Genomic DNA, 21,209 nt, shown 5'->3' with positions numbered 1-21,209 from the left:
AATTTTTAAGCAGTATCAATATCGAACATGGTATCGGTATTCATTTTTATTGATTTTCAGTACGGTTACAAGTATGAGTACGAATATTGTATAGAGATGATAGATGCTATGGGTGTGCATGGTGCGGTTCGGTGCGGTTTTTGGCTAAAACCAAAACTTCGGTTTTTGAAGTTTTTTAAACCATTCGGTTTCGGTTTTAGTTTTTCGGTTTTGATTTGGTTTCGCTTTTTTCGGTTTTACCATTTGAACCTGAATATTTTAGACCGAATTTTATTATATTTTTTTGCAAAAATAAATAAATTTAGGTATAAATAAATTTGTTAATTGTAAAATTATAAACTTATAATTTGACCAAAAATATTTTAACATATTTATTAAATTCTTATAAATTACTTAATATAAAATATAAAGATACAAAAATTTAGGAATTCAGTTTGGTTCGGTTTTTTCGGTTTTTATTTCATAAAAAAACCAAACCAAACCGTACTTCGGTTTTTACAAAAACATAAAGTGATAAAACCAAACCGTCGGTTTTTGTTTTGGTTCGGTTATTTCGGTATTTTTCGGTTTCTTGCACAACCCTAATAGATGCCGATTCTAGATAATTACCACAAACATAATAACATATATAACGAGTCTAGAAACTTATATATCGTTTACGCACTGGTCAAAAAACCATTTGGACTCGCAAAACATTAAACCAAAACTTGATTTACTCTTTTCAATATTCATGCACCATCTATCTTCCAGCCTAGTGTTTAGAATCATATTCAGCTGTTGTATGTACAGCTTTCCCAAAAAATATTAGATCATCACTACCAAACTGCTTCTACTAACACAGTAAGAACTTGTTAACTTCCTTCTACATTAACTTTCTAGCATTTTCAACAGTTTTAACATAAAAGTATAATCTCCAGAGCTTCGAATTTTCCTGCACATCAAAATATAGAATTATAACTTGTTATTCGACTAAAATATATTTTAATATTTTATTGTTGTTTTATTACAGATAAAGTTATCGTACAATAATTGCTTAACGTACAATAAGAACACGAATCCGGTCAAGCCAAAAACTAAAAACGCAGTGTTAAATTCCAATACGCTCAAATCCATATTACTTTTCATAAATACGCTCAAAAATGGTTTTCATGAAGAAAAGTAAAAAATTGATCGATTAACGATCCAAATCTGATTTTTTCGGTGAATCGATGATTAATTGGATATATATTGACGATTTCGAGATCTTGGGATGTGATTTCATGGATCAGTTTCATGAATACAGCTATTTTTGTACCTAATGTACGTTAAGCAATTATTGTATTCTATCTTTTATCGTTTTATTATTACCTCGTTTTGCAGATCGATAAAAATATCATCGCTAACTTGCAGTCCAAAATTTCCCCGTTGCATAATTTCCGCAACACGGTCGAGATTTTGAGCATCCAGATTTTGAACCTGTTTCTTCAGTTGATGCTTTTCCGCAAGTGTCATTGCCCTAATTTAATCAACAATAAAGTATGAACCAGATTAGACCACTTCATCAATAGATATCATATATAAAGTCAACTCGTCTACTGACTAGATATGAGATATACCTGCAACTCAAAACAACAATATCAACAAGTTTTTCAAGTTTCTGCTTCATTCGTTCAAGCTGTAAACGTACAATTTTCATCAAATTCGGGCCAACAATTCAAAACTTTTTTTGAAAACTAGTATTTGCTGGTAAACTTAAAATGGCAAAATATATGTACCGTTGCAGACATTTCATCAGAATATTTAGCCAACTTTTCTACAACTCTAGGTCCTTTATTTTCTAGAAGGAATTGTATAGCATCATTCACCTAAAGAACGAGATGTATATGTATAAAGAGAAAGAAATAATAATGAACGAATCATGCCATTCAAAATATTATTAAAAATTGAAAGATTTACCTCTCCATTATCTTGATCATTTCGTGAACTTGATCCCAAAAACGACTCATTCATGCCTTGTTTGGAACGATCCCCGCACAAAGACTACATGAATAATTGATTTAAACATTACTATATATAATTAACAAGTTTTGTGTTGCAAGTGGCCTATTGGGTCACTTGGCGGCACCGTATTGGTCGGCGAGTTTTTTTTAGTTCAGTTATCATAATAAACGTAATGAAAACCGACCAAATGTCAATATTTTTTGTCTTAGTTCCGGGATCATAACAAATCTAAAAGGTACCGACCGAGTTCGCGCAGACTCGTGGCCTTACTTAAAGCCCCCCCCCCCCCCCCAAAAAAAAATATATATATATATATATAATGGTCGTAGGTCTACCTCAAGTTTTATATTATTTTCGCTTTTTAGTTCCGGCACTGTAAGGTACGCAATAAAACCGACCGAATTCGTGTCAGGTTACTGCCTCAATGCTCAGGACCGACAACGCTCATGTTTTACCACCGCCCGGGTTTGCCAACCAAATAAACATCGTCTTAAATATTTTGTTTTCTTATATGTTAATTTGACGAATTAATTTTTTGGGTTTTAAGTTTTAACCCATAAATTTTATTAACGGTGTCTATATCGTAACGAACGCAGCCGGCGTGACCGAATTCGGGTCGAATCATTGTCGTAGTGCTTGGGTTTACCATTGCCCGAGTTTCAACACTGGGGGGGTTTTGCCAGCTGTCCCGGCGCAACGCGCCGGGTAGAAAAACTAGTTAATTACAATCAATATCAGATAGGCGAGACGGGTATAATTCAATTACCTTATTTTCATCAAAACTCGTTTTTTTGGCATACTCCCCACAACCAGCACTGTTACACCTGGTTAACGATTTAGATTTACTTGGTTCACGTTCAACCACATCCTGCTTTTCACTTAATGAACCCTGTATATTTCAATATTTAAGCAAAAAATTAAAAATAACTCAAACTATGCAAATTATGTTACTTAGTAACACATATGAAGTGGCAAATGGCAATACATGTAAGACAAAACGACTATGCATTTGTACGACTAATATACCTCTTCAGTAAGACTGCCAGAACTGACATTCAAATATTCATTAACCTTACGCCTCTTCGGTTCACGCGCCTCAAACTCAACCTTTTCAGGTTCTAAAAGACGTCTTAACCGAAGCATTGAAAATACAGGTTCCAACATCTGCTTAATGTGCACAATAAGTCAATAATGCAACTTCAAAACTAGTAATTTGCACAAGATATAACATTAATAACAATAATTTACAAATACCTCATCAACTTCACCGTTTAAAGCAACAACACATTTGCATAGCTTCGTCAGCAGTCTATCTTTTCGATGATCCAAAAGCCCGTTTCCAACAGCATTACAAAACAAAGAACTAAAACCAACTGGGCGATTTTTCTCATTACTTCCATTATCCTCTTTTTCCATCTCTCGGTTCTTATAGCTCCCACTTCCTACTTTAAGTAATCGGGAATTTTTCAAAGTAGACGGTGTGAAATCATCATTAGACATTAACTCGTCTATTCCTTTAATGTAATATTGGAATAAATCCATTCCTATATCCATCTCAGTTGATGTATTCATGTCCCTTGAGATTTCAGACATCATTCACCACTCCTTCTGAAATTTTAAGATAACAAGTTACTCATTTTAGGGTTGTCAATAAAACAGAGATGAAGTATGTGTATAATATTCAATCAATAAGGGCACGACTTTTGAAGCGGTTACACAAATAATTGAGTCAAGTAGGGCTGTAAGCAAACCAAACGTTTAGCAAACTGTTCGCCAAGAAGTTCATTTATGTTCGTTCATTTAATAAATGAATAAACACAGAATTTCGTTTGGTTAACCAAATGAACGAACACGAACAGAGACCATGTTTGTTCAATTCTGTTCATGAGCGTTCCATAAAGTGCTCGTTTACATACGTTTATGTTTGTTAATGTTAGTTAGTTTGTTTATTAAAGGTTTTTAACACTGCATAATGACTTCTCTAATCTTATCATATAGATTTAAGCAAAATCATCAACTACAAAACAAAAATGTATATGAGTAATATGCGACTAACCTATATGTAAAACTAGCATATACAAATTAATGTTAAAACAAAACAACAAGTCAACAACTCAAACTTGGTAACCAGACCACACCGTCGACACCGACCAATTTCAGTTACAGCCAGATCAAATTAAACATTGTTCACACTCACATGTGTTCATTCATTTGCGTCCGCAAATCGTTCACGAACAAGAAACCCCGTTTGGTTAGCTCTTCATGAACCGTTTGCTTGTCCGATAAAAGCTTAACAAACAAACACGAACAAACGAACAAACGAACAAAGTCTTATTCAATTCGTTTAGCTTACAGCCTAGAGCCAAGAAATCAAACAAACAATTACCCAAATTAAACTGCATAAATTATATAAGAACACGAACAGAGGCCATGTGTTGTTCAATTGTGTTGATGAACTACAATTTATACGAGTATTATGTGATTCATTTATATGAAATATATAAATGTTAAAACAAAACACCAACACTAACTTGGTAAACGGACCAAAACGTTGACACTGGCCATTTTCAGTTAACCAGATCAAATAAAACATTGTTCGTGAAGTCGTGAACCGTTCACAAACAAGAAATTCGGTTCGAGTAGCTGTCCGTGAATCGTTTGCTTGTCCGATATAAGCTTAACGAATGAACACGAACGTCTTATTTGGACATCGAGAATTTTCGACTCCGTAGGAAAAAAAATTCCTGGCTACGCCACCGGACACCAACCATTTTCAGTTACAGCCCGATCAAATAAAACATTGTTCACACTCATTTGTGTTCATTCATTTGCATCCGCAAACCGTTCACAAACATAAAATTCTGTTCGGTTAGCTGTTCGTGAACCGTTTGCTAGTCCGACAAAAGCTTAACGAACAAACACGAGCAAAGTCTTATTCAGTAAGATTAATTTACAGAATCAAACATATGATTACTACACACATTAAACTGTATAAATTAAATCGAGGTTGAATCAAGCATAAACCCTAACCCTAACCATATATATAATCCTCATGTAACAAATTAGGTTAATAATAATAATAATAATAATAATAATAATAATAAGTACCTGAGTGACGGAAACGGTGGTTTTAGGGTTCCGGCGATTGTTATTAATTTTGCATTGGTGGAATTGATGTTGGTGTCAGTAGCAAAAGAGTGTGTTGTGAAATGGTTTGATTGAATCTGTGTGAATTATGTGAGTGTTTTGGATTATTATTATTATTATTATTATGAAAGAATGAAATCTAATGTGACGTATGAATTATAGAGATTTAGTCATCTGTATCATCAATAATTCATCATCTTCATCATTCAGAAAACATGGGAGAATTTAGAGGGTTGGAATATTATTATTTTGAATTTTTTGATCTTCCTGGTTGAAATGTGTGAAATCTTTCTGGTTGTAGCTATTCATGTACCCGTACCTGCATCGAAATCAGTAAATCAGTCTGGGTATTCGTAACTGTACTTGAATTTTATGGTATGGCATCCGTTTTGGTACCACTTTTTTCTGTTTTAGAAAAAAAATGTACGCTAAATTTGGTATCGATATCGGTATTGTACTGGCAATCAATTATCTATAATACTAAAACCAAAACCGTAATACAACAACCGAAACATAAAGGGTGTTTGGGATTCCTTATTTTACCTCTTTATAACTTTCCATTGAGTTAATAAGTTACAACATTGTAACTTATAAAATTTTTTCTCTCACAATATAAGCAATTCCAAACACCTTATTATTTTTCAAAAAGTTAATAAGTTATAAGTTTGTGAAAATAAGCAATCCCAAACACCCCCGTAATATCAAAACTAAAAATTAATCAAATCAACCATAATATAAAAATGCATTCGTGACGGTTGTTACTAGTTATTGATCGGAGGAAGAGGAAGAGAAGCAAACTACGGTTTCATTAGAACTGTTAATACTTAATATTTTGATTACAAATTGTTTTGAAAAGTCTGCTTGAAGCCTTGATGATATCTCAGTAAAAATACAGTTCGGAGTTATGAGTTTTGGGAATCCTAATAAAAACCCCTACATATTCCTAACGAGTAGCGAGTACTCTTAAAATTCGTACATGTACTCCGTACTCGAAAGTACCTGTACCTAAAATCAGTAAATCTGGATACCCGTATCGAATAGACGGGTATGGGTACGAGTACCGGTACCGGTACATGTACTGAATGAGTACGAGTATTCGGGAAAAAATCCCATCCCTATTCACCGCATTATCGTGCCTTTGTGTAAGTGTTCACGTGTGTTGGCCTTAAGTGAGGGTTTTTTCCGAATCCAAAGAGATGAATTTAGCCAATAGTCTATTTGGAGGATTCGTTTCATTTGCCGTTAAAAAAACAAAAGAAATGTGTGAGAGCATTGTCCCTCGTCACATCTATATAATTAAACTAAAAAACACTACTTTTCACTATCATTTTTAATTAAATAATATTTTTTTATACATTTATCATAATAGTTTATTTCTCTTATACTCACAACAAATATTAAAAAATAAGTAGTAATAAACAAACTTTCATAAAATTTATAAAAAAAATCATTAACTTTTTTCTCTCATCAACTTATAACCTTATCCTGTAATTTGCAAAACCCTCTTATAATAAAAATTGAAGGGATGAGATGAGAATGCTTTAATATAAAAAATGATTTGTTATTTCTAAAATAATGTTGTTAATCTAACAAAGTAATAATTAAATTAATTTAATTAATGATTAAGAAGATTAACACGGGTATAATTTGATAATTTGAAAGTTGCTAATGATTATAGAAGTAAAGGGGCGATTTGGCGTCGATTTTTTCATTGAATTATAGTTGTATTAATTTTATATAATTTTTCAATGTTTTTTAATAAAAGTTACATGAGTTAAGTTATCTTATGTAGTCTTTTAAATTCTAAGGACACAAGGACATAATGAATCAGGAAATGTACCACAATGTCGAGAAAAAACACAATAACAAAATAAACAAAACACACAATGATCTGAAAAGAAATTCTAAAATCTACAAGCTAAAAATCGAAAAACAAATACCTAAAATCTAATACTGTAGAGTTCGACGAGACAATTCTAATGCAGCTAGTTTGAGTTTAATCGAAGTCCGTCTGATAAACTTCCTACGACTATCTAGTTTTAAAAGACTGTATATGAACTCAATCCAAGTTATATAATAAAACACGAACTTTATTATCTTTGATATAATATTTTAAGTTTAAATTTTAAATGCAATTTGTGGTATAGCGTCTGATTATCCATGTTACACATACGGTTATCTTCTTTTACATAGTATGGATATCTATGTATGTCTAAGGGTGTGTTTGGGGTTCCTTATTTAAGTTAAAAAGGGCTTATTGTGTTAAGGTAAAAAGGTCTTATAGTTTTTCAATAATGAGTTTCTAAAAAAATGTTTGGATTAACATAAGACAATAAGTTGTTTTTTTAAAAAGTGTTTCGTTTAACTTATTGATGGAATGAGGGTGTAATGGGAATTCTGATCTTGATAAGGAGATAAGTTAGGAAAGTCTAACTTATTAAAAACTTATATTTTAGCCTTGTGGATAAGGAGATATGGAAAAGAACTTATGTATATCCAAACACTATTTTAACACAAAAATGACTTATTCTATCACCATAAGTTTTATAAGGAGAAGAAAATAAGGAATCCCAAACACACCCTAACTCTCACTTATCTACACCAATAATATTCCTAATGTGAGTGAAGAAACACTAACCGGACCCCGGGCAGATTGCGGGTAACCTGGGGGTTAGATAGATGTTTCCCACGAGGGGTTAGACCCGGCAAAGATGGTTCTTCTGATAACCTGCAAAACAGACACCGTGAGCTTGTCACTGAGAAGGGGGGGTTCCTCCTTGTGACCACCCTCCGGCGTGAGAATCAGACTAGCTTGCTCTTTAAATATAAATGTATATTAAGAGATTGCTAGAGCAGATATCAGGTATAATATGATGATAATGTGATAAGATATGATAAGATGAGATGATCATACCATTTGGGGTATTTATAGCCGAAGGTAGGTTTCCAAGGAGGTGTGGCCTGCTGAATAGTATTCCTGTTCTACCAACTGTGGCCTACGCACGTGCCCTGCTGGTAGTTGGTGGGTAGGCAGCGGCTGATAGTGACCAGGCCTACTGTGTACTATTCCTTTTCCACCAACTGCCGGCTATGCACGTGGTATGACAGGAGTTGGTGAGTAGGCAGCGGCAAATAATGACATACAGTACAGGAGCATGCTGCTCGCCATACTGTTGTCAATAAGCTGTCGTATCTTTAGTCAGATCTTTTGCCCATACCTCGTCAGGTACAGTACAGAAGATCTTCCCGTATCGTACGGACTGGCTTATTTGGGCGGGAGTATTCCCCCTCCCGCCCTTGTGCGGGATTGTTCCCGGCTTTGCTCATTCCTTCAGGTGACACTGAGTGAGAGCTAAGTGCCTTGTGCGTATAGCCTTGCTGCGCGGGTGGCCTTCCCTGATGGCTTGTATCCGCAGCTGCGGGAACAGGCAGAGTCCTTCACCATTGGGAGGCATTTCCTGCGGGAACAGCTTGCGTACTGCGCGTAAGGACGTCACGTCTCTGAGCATGGTGGGTCCTGCGGATCCAGTTGGTTTCTGCGCAGACGTCCCTCTTCAAGGTGAGTCTTGCGGGTCCAACTGGGCTCTGCTGGGACCTACCTCTTCAAGTCCCCCCAGTCCAATGTTCTTCTCATGAGTGTTTAATAAAGTGAGGTGAACTTTTGGACTTAAGCAAAGGGTTTTGAAAAGGGTTTTTTAAGGTTTTCCATGGGGATTCTTCCCGCGGAAGTCCTTGTCACTTGCAGAAATTCCCGACTTTCCTGCTTGATCTTTGGGTATGATGCGGGTAGGTCTGTAACCTCCTCGCAAGTCAGGAGCGTTGAGTCCCACTTGTGGATTCTCCATGAGGTTTTGGTAGTTTTGAACATAGTGATCAATTATGTTAAAACCACCAATTCCATCCTGGAGCTTCAAACAACGTAGTTCTCGACGTTCCCGCTATGCGGGGATGTTATTTCCGTTTCCGCAAGCATTGCCCAGAAGATCCTTCTTGGTTTCAATTCTCTGCGGAGCGCTAGGTATGTGAAGGGTTTTGTCTTAAAACTGTACCCGCGCTCGTCTTACGGTTACTTTACTTCCAAGGTATTCCTGGCGTCCATTCCCTGCGGGTGCTAGGTATGTGAAGGGTTTTGCCTTAACACTGTACCCGCACCCGTCTTATAGTTACTTGGTTGCCGAGGTATTCTTGGCTTCAATTCCCTGCGGGTGCTAGGTATGTGAAGGGTTTTGCCTTAACACTGTACCCGCATCCGTCTTACGGTTACTTGGTTGCCAAGGTATTCTTGGCTTCAATTCCCTGCGGGTGCTAGGTATGTGAAGGGTTTTGCCTTAACACTGTGCCCGCATCCGTCTTACGGTTACTTGGTTGCCAAGTTATTCTTGGCTTCAATTCCCTGCGGGTGCTAGGTATGTGAAGGGTTTTGCCTTAACACTGTACCCGCATTCGTCTTACGGTTACTTGGTTGCCAATGTATTCTTGGCTTCAATTCCCTGCGGGTGCTAGGTATGTGAAGGGTTTTGCCTTAACACTGTACCCGCATCCGTCTTACGGTTACTTGGTTGCCAAGGTAAGGGGTATTTTCCCGCTTACTTTTGAATCTTTTTGAAATTCGAAGAGTTGGTGAAAGGATAAGAACAGTCCAAACCTCTGAAACGTCGTGCGACGGTTTCTTCTGACTGTGTCAGGACGTGCAGGAAGTTATGGTGACGTGACAGTACATGGTCATTCCAGACGCCTTTTCAGGCGCGTGGGCGCGATTTTTCGGGCGCGTGGCCGCGAAATTAATGTTACGCGTCCTTTCAACAGCTGTTGCCAGCTTGCTCTTTGCCACGTGTCATAGCTTCATTGCACCTTCGATTTCTCTCTCTTCCGCATTAAATGCATCGCATTAATTGCGATTAGTATATAAAGGGGGAGAGGGTTCTTTGTAATCCACACTTTCACTCTTCATCTTCAAAACGATTTCCGGCGAATACTCACCTTTTCAGGCAAGCATTCTCTTGAAATCGTTTTCTTCTTTCATCTGTAAGATGTCTTCTCGTGATCTCGAATCTATAGCCGATGACAAGAGTACTGCTGGTGAGTGCCAGTGTGCTCTGCCTGTCGATCTGTATCAGTACATCGTCAGGAAGTTCATGCTCGAGTCTCTCGAGCCTGAGTTTCCTGAACCCCATCAGACGGTGTATGATGCCCCCAGAGGCAAGATCGGGGTATATGCTGCATTCTTTGTTTATGGGAATCTTAGGTTCCCATTGACAAAGTTTGTGTACCGTGTCCTGGAGAGGCACGGTGTGCACCTGACCGAGGTGCACCCGATGGCGATTGCCAAGATTCGGCACTTCGAGTGGGTGTGCCGGATTCTGGGCATTGAGCCCTATGTTGACTGCCTGATGACCTTCTACTCCTGGAGGTGCATCTAGGGGTGGTATACTCTGATAACCCGGATTAAGGGTTTGAAGATTTGCGCAACCGAGCGCAGTCTTCGCTCGTGGAAGCGGGAGTTCTTCTACATCTCCGCTCGCGCCATCCCCCTTGCCATGAAATTCAAGAATGGGCAAGCACTTCTCAGCCTTCACGCCTCCAACTACCAGGAGGCGGAATGGTTCTCGAAGATATCCCGAGTCCAATCTCCGGTTTACCGGTTTGCGGAGTCCGGGATGGTGATGCTCGGGATGAGCGGGCGTGGAAGGAGGCGGATGCGCAAAAGATCCCAATCGTCCTTGAATACGGTTCGAACTCTGTTCCTTACGGTATGCTCTGTTTCTTTTTGTTGATTTAGAATTTCTTCTAACTTCTTTCCTGTTTATTTCAGAGGGGAACGACTTGCAGTCGCTCATGTACCCGCGGGAGGCTGACGGCCCCGCTCGGATGGGTACTCGCGCTCTAGACGAGAACGAGTTGCCCATCCTAGAACAAACGGCGGATCGGTTCGTGGAGGTCTACCCGTTAGGCCACGAGATCCTTAGCGTCAGGTGGCCAGGTAAGGCGCTATTCAACCCTCGACCCCTCAATGTTGAAACCTCTGCTGGAATTCCTCTAATCTTATGTTCTGATGAGGAATCCGCAGATGGTCCTCCGTTGGTGCGGAAGAAGAAGGCTGCCGACGGGAAGGGGAAGGAGAAGGTGGCCTCCACTGCCGATCCGGTGCCTCGGTCTGATTCGGAGACCGAGAGCGAAGAGGTGGCGGGGAATCCCGGTGGTGATAAGACCACCGCTCCGGAGGCTGCGACGATTGTCACCTCCGGAGAGCCCAGGATGACAACGGTGACCGGCGTGAAGAGGCCGGCTCCATCAAGTTCATCCCCGTCCGTCCGCACTTTCAGGCTCAAGAAAACCCGTAAGTACAAACTTCCTTTATCTTTAACTTCATAGTTTTCCATCATTAATACTTATCTTCTTTGTGCAGGCGTGGATGTTGACGCATTCCAGGGTGGAGCGCAGAGTACCCCTCCGCCCATGACGGTAGGCTTGGTCAGCCTACCTGAGGCGACGACCCAGGCGCCTGCGCCTGCTTCCGTTGGTTCAGTTGCTCACTCCTTTGAGCCGACTGTTCCAGCTGTGATGACGTCACCGCCGGCTGTGAGTGCTATTTTTACCGCATCTTTCACCGAGCCGGCGGTTACTTTTGCTGCGGATTCCGCAGCGGCGACCGCGGCGGCCTTTACCATGCCTCTGTCATCGGCAACGACGGCCGATCCTTCAGGTATGCATGGGGCTTATCGCCAACCTCTGCCTCCTTCCCATCTTCCTGACCTCTTGGATGGATTTCCCTTGGATTCAGGTGATGGGTTTGGCGGCTATCGGCCTGTTATTGACCCTACAGGTGCGTAGGGTTCTTTTGGCCTATTTTATATATATATATATATATATATATTTTATTATCTTTTCCTAACTGCTTTTTGTTTTTTGCAGTGTCGGATTCCAATGAAGTGTATGTTCCACGATGGAACATCCGCCGAGGAACAACCCTTCGCACACCTGTGGAGTGCGTGGAGTGGGGTCGTCACGCTGCTCCCAGTGGTGCGTTGGGGGAAGCCATGGCTAGCTACCAGGAGGGTAGGCTAAGCAATGAGCTTCGGGTTCTCCTGGCCCGGATGCAGCCGCGCGTCGAGCTGCTTTGTCGTGAAAACGACAAGTTAAAAGCAGCTCGCATTAAAGAAGTAGCTCAGGCGCGGGCTGTCTGGGAGGAGAACCAAAGGCTTACCGCAGTGGCTGCGGAAAAAGAGAAGGCCTTCAAGGCCCTCGAGGTTGAAGTTCAGGCCCGGCTCGAGGCCCGTTCCAAGGCTGCCCAAGCTGTTAACGAACAGCTTCGGCTGGCTAAGGAAACTGCAAGGAACGCAACCGAGAGGGCCACCAAGGCTGAAGCTGTTGCTGAGCCTCTACGCCTGGAGAATGAAGAGCTTAAAGCCAAATTAGAGGCTCTCCAGCAGGCTCATGATGCCTTGGCGATGGAGGACGCGAAGAAGCTCCAAGAGATCCTGGACCAGAGGGGCGTGCTTGACCACACTGAGCGGAAGCTAAATGGCGTCGAAGAGGCTGCTGCAAAGGAAATGTTGCTTGCCAACCTTAATAAAAGTGAAGCCGAACGCGCCTGTACCCAAGCTCAAGCCGCCCTCCAAGAAGCTCTGGTTGCCAAGGAATGGCTTCTTCGAGAAGCGTTGTCTCAGGTAAGCTTTTCATGTCTTTACGCTTTTCTTTGTAAATAGAAAAGGTTCTGATACTTGTATTTTCTTTTTTGTAGGTTGTGCATCGAGTCTTCACGGAGACGTCTTACGACGATGCTATGAGCGCAGCCCTCAACGCTTCTCACGAGGATGGGGAAAAGGCCGGCTTCCTGCTTGGTCTAGGGTTCGTTGAGAAAGGCATCCCGCCTTCCAACTTCCCTTTGTATAATGTTGATACTGAAGCTGTTTATGACCAAGCAGTGAATCAGTATGCCGCTTTCCCGCATCCGGTGGTGGAGAAGGTAAACGAAGTTGCTGCTGCTGATGATGGGCTAGCTATCCTTAAAGCTTTCCTTGAACTGCCACGCTCTACTGATGGTGCTGGTCCAAGTGGAAGTGGCCCTGAAGCTTGATCCTGAAGATCCCTTCCCACTGCTAGGATAGATTTAGCTTGTATAGATTTATTTTCTTGTAGGCGGGTAGTTACCCGGCCATTGTGCGGGTAAGACCGCTATTTTCATTGGATTCCTTGCTTTATAAACGTTATACGACTTGCATACTTAGTTTAAATTAGCAATTTTCCAAGTGTTTAGAATAAGTTAACCTTTGAACGTGGTAGATAATAGGTTGAAGTTTTGCTTCCTCTTTCGTGATTGTGCAGGTAGGACCGTCACTTGCACTTAGTAGGATGGCTAAACTTTACCATCTGACCTGCGTGGAGGTTTTCCTCATCTTTTTTGAAATTTCTAAGTGTTTAGGATAAGTTAACATTTGAACGTGGTAGATAATAGGTTGAAGTTTTGCTTCCTCTTTCGTGATTGTGTGGGTAGGACCGTCACTTGCACTTAGTAGGATGGCTAAACTTTACGTACATCTGACCTGCGTGTAGGTTTTCCTCATCCTTTTGAAATTTCTAAGTGTTTAGGATAAGTTAACCTTTGAACGTGGTAGATAATAGGTTGAAGTTTTGCTTCCTTTTTCGTGATTGTGCGGGTAGGACCGTCACTTGCACTTAGTAGGATGGCTAAACTTTACGTACATCTGACCTGCGTGTAGGTTTTCCTCATCCTTTTGTTAGAAATTTTGTTTTGAATAAGTTTTCCGTTCGACGCACGGTTGTCAATAGGTTAGTGTTCAGTTTCCTCTGTCATGATTCATGCGGATAGACCGGCACTTTCATTTAGTGGGATGACTGAACTTTTCCCTTCAACTGACCTGCGTGAAGGTTTGCCGTTTTTTGGGTTTATGCGGGTTTTGCCGCCTTCCCCACGCAACGACTTGTTGGAATATCGTATGCCCGAGACACATAATTAGGTTAATGTGGCTAGGTGTGTTTGATCCAAGTCGGGTCATACCCAATAACGAGTTAGACACACACCAATAATGTATTTGTTAAGATAAGATCTATGAGACAAATACAGAACACGATACATTCAGAAAATCGGGTTTCTGAATACCTACTTGAAAGTGTTAAATAAATTAATTGGTTAATTTATTTATTCAAATAATTATTATTGGAATGATTATTTAACTATGTGTTCTTTTATAAAATGGTTTATGAAAGATTGGGTGTTTATATATTTTATAATGTATAAAATAAATAAAATAAAAAAAAATAAAATAAAAAAAATATATATATTTTGGGGCCGGTTTTGGGTGGGCCCCACACCCCAAGGTTTTGGTCAAGTTTTGTCATGGATTTGGTGAAGGTTGAGTGTTTATTACTTGACTTAAAACCTAACACAATATATGATATTGATTGGAAGATTTTATAGATATCAAAAAAACTTTCAAGTAACAAATAACACACACAACTCTTTCCTTTTTCTTTGTTCTTGTTTTCGGCCAAGATAAAAAGAAGAGGCTCGGGTCTCGGTTATTCGTGTTCAAGCTCCCTAACATAGCTCGGTGTGTGTTGGAGGCTCGGGGTATATTCCGTTTGAGGATTTTCCCTTTGAAAGTCTAGCATCAACATCATCATCTTCTTCAACATCAACTACACTCTTAAAAGGTTAAGAATGTAAGTGTTTATAGTTTTGATAGTTTAGTTTTTCCGTATCATTTGATCCTTGCTTCGGGTTTCTAATAAATAGATTATTGGTAATCTTATGACATGAATAAACTAGGTTGTTCATGAACATATCTTATATAAACTTGTAATATATACATATATAAACACATGGATACATATGTTTAGTTTGTAAATATCACGCTTCCGCCTTAATTGTGACTAGTTAAATGGTTAACTAAGTATAAATTATCCATAGAAACCCAACAAATGGCATCAAGAGCCGGGATACGGGAAACTAAGCTTCGGGTTTTCGGTTTTATATTTTCCCTTTGAAAGATTTTATACAATAAATTAACATGCATGATTTTTTTTTTGTATTTAATCTTGTTATATTTTTTGGCTTTGTTCAAAAAAAATAAATAAATAAAACCGAGTAAATGGGCCGAAGCCCAATTCGGAGGTGATTGGGCCGAAGCCCACTTCATTAGGTTAATGGGTTAACCGAGAAGAAAAAAAAGAAGGGAAGAAAGTGAAATGGGCCGAAGCCCATTTTGGTTAAATGGGCCGAAGCCCATGAGACTTTTCATTGGGCCGAAGCCCATGTGTTTTGGACATGTGGGCCGAAGCTCATAATCAAGTTATTGGGTCAAGCCCAAATGGGTTGGGCTAGGCCCGATAAGGTCAAGGGGTTTTGGAACGGGTTCCTAAGACAGAACGGGTTATGTTTGTTAAAACTAGACCGAGCCGTAGACCAAATGGATGTTTGTTGTGATTGTTATTAATTATTCAAAGTTTCGGTTTGTAATAATTAATTAGGGGCAGTTTTGTAATTATTTATTCATATGGGTATGTAATAAATAGTTTATTTGTAATATCTTTATTTTATAGAAAAAATGTATTAGGACATTTGTTTTGTAAATTTAAAGAAGATTACAAAATTGGAAGTTTGGGCCTTATTGGGCCGGGTATGGTGATAATGGGTCTCACAAGCCCATTAAGGGGATTCAAGCCCAAAAGGACCTAACCCCACCCATTGAGCCCAAATGGAAGCTTATGGAAGCTAAGGCCCAAGTTCAAGCCCAATGGATCACAACGGGGTTGAAGAAGATGCTCGAAGCATTTGGATGCGGGATCGAGTGGGAGCTACAACATCCATGTGTCATGTGTCCCTTAGGATCGGACCTAAGACACACACTTGTTTCGGCTAACAAGTGTGGTCTAACTTAGCGGCTCGTGTCTAGTATAATTGTGTATGCTTGTTAATGATTGTTTGATTATGTGGTTGCTAGATATTAGGATATCAACTTCGTCACATAGAATTAATTAACAAAGCATAAAACGGGTTCTAATAATTATCGGTAATTACGTGACACGTAGTTTAATAAAATGGATTTATTAACTAGCCGTCTCACGCCCATAATAAAATGGTTTTATTATAAATTAGAATTTTGAAAATGGTTTCAAAATAATCATGTTACTAAATGCATGTTAGAACATGATTTAAAGTTTTACAACTAGAATTATTAAAACTAAAAATCTCTTTTAAAATTAAGGATAACAAGTTAAACACCATCCTTTTGTATAACGCTTAACATATTAGTAAGCTCTTAGTGGGAAAAAGGTCACATAACCGCGTAGAGTAAATTAATATGTTGAGGTAATTTTGGCATATAAATGGGAAAAAGGTCACCTAACCGTTTGTATGTTAATATTACAAGTTGATACAAGTAGGACGACTTAAATTAGAACCATGTGAAGAGGGTCACCCAAGCATGGGGTCTAATAGGTGTTGATGTGATAAACATGCCGACACAAAATATGATTTCGAACCGGTCCCATAAACTCTAGAAGTTGCAAAAGGGTTTGCAATTGTTATGAATAACTACCTTGATAAACCGACAATGGGAAAAAGGTCACCTAACCGGAGTCGGGTTTATCGTTGGATTCTAGATTTTAATTATTAATTATATTTGGTATATATAAAAGGGTATTAATAATTAAAAAGGTAAAACACTAAAATGAACTTAATTAAAATTATGCAGATGGCCGCACACGTCGACGACAACATAATCCCTAACGTCCAAAATGTATCTCTCCGATCTATTCTCGCTAAAGACCGTCTTAACCACAATAACTTTTCGGATTGGTTCCGAAATTTAAGGATTGTTCTAAAACAAGAAAAATTATATCATGTTTTGGAAACACCTATCCCCAATGAACCGGAAGAGGGAAGTGAGGTCGAATATATGAATTGGGTCCAACACACGGAAGATTCCATTCAAGTGTCATGCCTCATGTTGGCGACTATGGTTCCCGAAATCCAAAAGGATTTCGAAAACCATAATGCGTACGACATGATTACTCAACTTAAGGAAATGTTCCTTAAGCAATCAAGAGTTGAAAGGTTCGAAACGGTTCGAGCCTTGCATGCATGTAGAATGGATGATAATCAACCAGTTTCAACTTATGTGCTTAAGATGAAAAGTTACATTGATCGCCTCGCCAAGCTCAATTGTCCCATCTCAAAAGAGTTAGCAACGGATTTGATCCTTAACTCTTTGTCGAAAAGGTTCGACACTTTCGTGTTAAATTATAACATGAACGGGTGGGACAAAAACATTGGAGAACTTCACTCAATGCTTAAAACAGCCGAGGCGAGCATGGGTAAAAGGGTTTTACCCGTGTTTGCGATCAATGAAGGTAGATCCAAGAATCGATCTCAACCCAATCCTAAGGCTAAGGTAGCAAAAAGAAAGGGTCCTCCTGTGCATCTTAAGGGGGTGTTTGGTAGAGAGATTTGAGGGTGGAGAATTAGGTTTCTCTTGTTTGGGAGAATTAGGCGGAGAATTGGTTTTCTCTGAGAATTGGGTGTAGGCAAAAAGTAGAGAAATCCAATTCTCTCCATTTGGAAGAGAAATGGAATTCTCTCTGCTTCTAAATCGCGTCTCTGCTCTACTCCGTTCGCGTATGATGATGATGATGCTCCGACCGGCGATGGTGATGATGATGCCGACGTCCGGCACGGCGGCCGACGCCGCAGCCACGTCCGTTCGCGTCTCTGAGCCAAAACGAAACCCTAAATCGCGAGGCGGTGTTGCGAGGCGGAACCCTAAATCGCGGTGTTGATGTTGCGCGGCGATGATGATGACGCTCTACTCCGTTCGCGGTGTTGCGACGCGTCTCTGAGCCACCATTTCTCCACCATGATGATGCCGAGGCGGAACCCTAATCACGTCTCTGCTCCCGTTTCTCCACCCATTTCTCTATTGTACCAAACAAAGGAAATGATTGTCAATTCTCCACCCATTTCTATTTCTCTCCAATTCCATTTCTCTCCCATTTCTATTTCCATTTCTTCCATTCTTTTTCTCTGTACCAAACACCCCCTAAGGGTAAGGGCAAATCACCGGTTATGGCAAAGAAACAAAAGGTTGTGGAACCGAGGGGTCATAAGGATGATCCTTGTTTTGGTTGTGGTGAGACCGGACATTGGAAACGCAATTGCCCGGTCTACCTAAAGGAGCTAAGAGACAAGAGGAATGCGGGGCATGCCTCGGGTAATGTCTTTATGATTAATATTGAGCTAAATCTTATTTCTTCTAACACATGGGTATTGGATACCGGATGTGGAACTCATATTTGCAATTGGTTGCAGGGGTTCAAAAGGAATGAAGACTTAAAGAAGGGCGAAGTGAGTCTTTTCATGGGCAACGGTGCAAGGGTGCATGTGGTCGCTAGAGGAGACTTCACTTTATCGCTTCCAAGTGGTTTGGAAGTTGTTTTGAGAAATGTTTTGTATGCTCCTAGTTTGACTAGGAACATTATTTCCGTGCACCTTCTTAGACAATGTAACTTTGACTTTAAATTTGTAAAATCAGAAATGCATGTATCATCTAATGGTATCTTTTATTTTAAAGCTGTACCAAACAACGGTATTTATGAATTGGTTCAAGACAATACCTCAAATAGCTCATTATATCAAACTTCCACTAAAAGACTCAAAAAGGATTTGAGTGATTCCTACATTTGGCATTGTCGTCTTGGACACATAAACAAGAATCGTGTAAATACTCTCCAAAAGAATGGTCTTTTGAAAACAAATGAGTTAGGTTCGTTTGATGAGTGTGAATCTTGTATTCAAGGCAAGATGACCAAAGAACCTTTTAAAGGTACAAATGAAAGGGCTAAGGACTTGTTAGGTATCATACATACGGATGTATGCGGACCTCTCAAGCCCACTAGTAGGAATAGTGAAAGGTACTTCATCACCTTTACCGACGATTTTAGTCGATATGGGTATGTGTATCTAATGAAACACAAACATGAAGCCTTTGACATGTTCAAGGAATTTCAAAATGAAGTACAAAATCAGCTCGACCGAACAATCAAGGTACTCCGCTCCGATAGAGGAGGCGAATACCTAAGTGATGCTTTTCAAAGTCATCTTAGAGATTGTGGAATTATTTCACAGCTCACTCCTCCTGGTACTCCTCAACATAATGGAGTATCCGAGAGGAGGAATCGAACACTGTTGGACATGGTTCGATCAATGATGGCACGAAGCTCACTACCACCATCATTTTGGGGATATGCGCTACTTACAGCGGCTCGTATTTTGAATATGGCCCCGACCAAAAAGGTGGATCGAATACCCTATGAAGTGTGGCATGGAAAGGTTCCATCCTTTTCATATTTAAGGGTATGGGGATGCATAGTTTATGTTAAACGTGACACCCCAAATAAGCTTGAGGCTCGATCCATCAGGTGTATCTTCATAGGATACCCAAAGGATGATATAGGATATATATTCTATGATCCTAGTGAACAAAAGGTGTTTGTTTCACGCAAAGGATACTTCTTAGAAACTAAGTTCCTTATGGAAGGACCTAGTGAAAAGAGAGTGGAACTTGAAGAGGTTCAAGAATCACTGGATGATACACAGTTGGTCGATACTAGTTTTCAACACGAGGATGTTGAAGGTGATCAAATGGTTGATCATACACACGTTGCTCGCAGATCTAGTAGGATTAGTCGACCTCCCAAGAAATATGGATTTCTCGTGGATGATTGCTACTTGGTCGATTCGGATGAACCGATCTCCTACAAAGATGCTATCTCACAACCTGATTGTGACAAGTGGCTTGAAGCCATGAGCGCCGAGATGCAATCCATGCAGGATAACCAAGTTTGGGAATTGGTTGATCGTCCACTTAACTCCAAACTGGTTGGATGTAAGTGGGTCTTCAAGAAGAAGACCGATATGCATGGAAATCTAGATACTTACAAAGCACGACTTGTAGCAAAAGGTTTCACACAAACTCAAGGGATTGATTATGATGAAACCTTCTCGCCGGTCGCGATGCTTAAGTCGATCAGGATATTATTTGCCATTGCAGCTCATTTTGATTATGAGATATGGCAGATGGATGTCAAGACCGCTTTTCTTAATGGATATCTTGAGGAAGATGTCCATATGGTTCAGCCTGAAGGTTTTGTCGATCCATCTAATCCTGACAAAGTATGTAAGTTAAGGAAATCAATCTACGGGTTGAAACAAGCATCACGGATGTGGAATCATCGTTTTAATGAAGAAATCAAAGCGTTTGGTTTCGTCCAAAACGGTGATGAGGCGTGTGTGTATAAATGGGCTAGTGGGAGTATAGTCATGTTCCTTATTTTGTATGTCGATGATATACTTTTATTTGGAAATGATATACCAAGTATGGAAAACGTTAAAGCGTGGTTAAGTAGTCGTTTCTCAATTAAGGATCTTGGAGAAGCGACATATATCTTGGGAATAAAGGTCTATAGTGATAGACAAAGGAAATTGATCGGACTCAATCAAAGTGCATACATTGATAAAATCCTGAAAAGGTTCAGGATGGAAAACTCTAAGAAAGGTTTGGTACCTATTCCTAGAGGAACCGTGTTAAGCTCATCCCAAAGTCCTAGCTCTAAGGAAGAGCAGGATAGGATGAAGCATGTTCCTTATGCTTCGGCAATAGGATCTATTATGTATGCAATGATGTGCACTAGACCGGACGTCTCGTATGCTTTAAGCATAACGAGTAGATACCAGCACAACCCAGGTGACAGTCATTGGATGGCTGTCAATAATATATTAAAATACCTTAGAAGGACTAAGGATATGTTTTTAATATATGGGTCTGGTGAGGAGGAACTCGTCGTAAAGGGTTACGTGGATGCGAGTTTCCAAACTGACCGAGATGATTCTCGGTCACAGTCGGGATATGTTTTCATTTTGAATGGAGGCGCTGTCTCTTGGAAGAGTTCGAAGCAGGATGTTGTCGCGTTATCCACTACAGAATCTGAGTACATCGCCGCTTCAATGGCAGCCCAAGAGGCTGCATGGATGAAAAAGTTCATCATGGATCTAGGGATTATCT

At 39.8% G+C, this 21,209-nt stretch overlaps 1 protein-coding gene across 2 annotated transcripts; it reads right to left on the bottom strand.

The window, feature by feature from the left end:
• Positions 1-665: 665 nt before the first annotated feature.
• LOC143534542 (uncharacterized) lies at positions 666-5,313 on the bottom strand. 2 transcript variants are annotated; one of them, XM_077029004.1, is made up of 9 exons: positions 5,089-5,313; positions 3,235-3,588; positions 3,007-3,144; positions 2,747-2,869; positions 1,936-2,019; positions 1,755-1,844; positions 1,596-1,654; positions 1,348-1,495; positions 666-931 (listed from the first exon to the last, which is right to left on the bottom strand). In XM_077029004.1, the coding sequence occupies exons 2-9, from the start codon at positions 3,574-3,576 to the stop codon at positions 863-865; spliced, it is 1,053 nt and encodes a 350-aa protein (XP_076885119.1). In that variant the 5' UTR covers positions 3,577-3,588; positions 5,089-5,313; the 3' UTR covers positions 666-862. The 2 variants fall into 2 exon arrangements, with proteins under 2 accessions (XP_076885119.1, XP_076885120.1); XM_077029005.1 differs by having other exon boundaries at positions 3,235-3,585.
• Positions 5,314-21,209: the final 15,896 nt, after the last annotated feature.

Source organism: Bidens hawaiensis, unplaced genomic scaffold (assembly GCF_021521415.1).
Source record: "Bidens hawaiensis isolate Kalapana, Puna unplaced genomic scaffold, B.hawaiensis_p1.1 tig00010199_1, whole genome shotgun sequence".
In the NCBI taxonomy this organism is placed as follows: domain Eukaryota; kingdom Viridiplantae; phylum Streptophyta; class Magnoliopsida; order Asterales; family Asteraceae; genus Bidens; species Bidens hawaiensis.
This window is presented reverse-complemented; position numbering and strand designations above follow the sequence as displayed.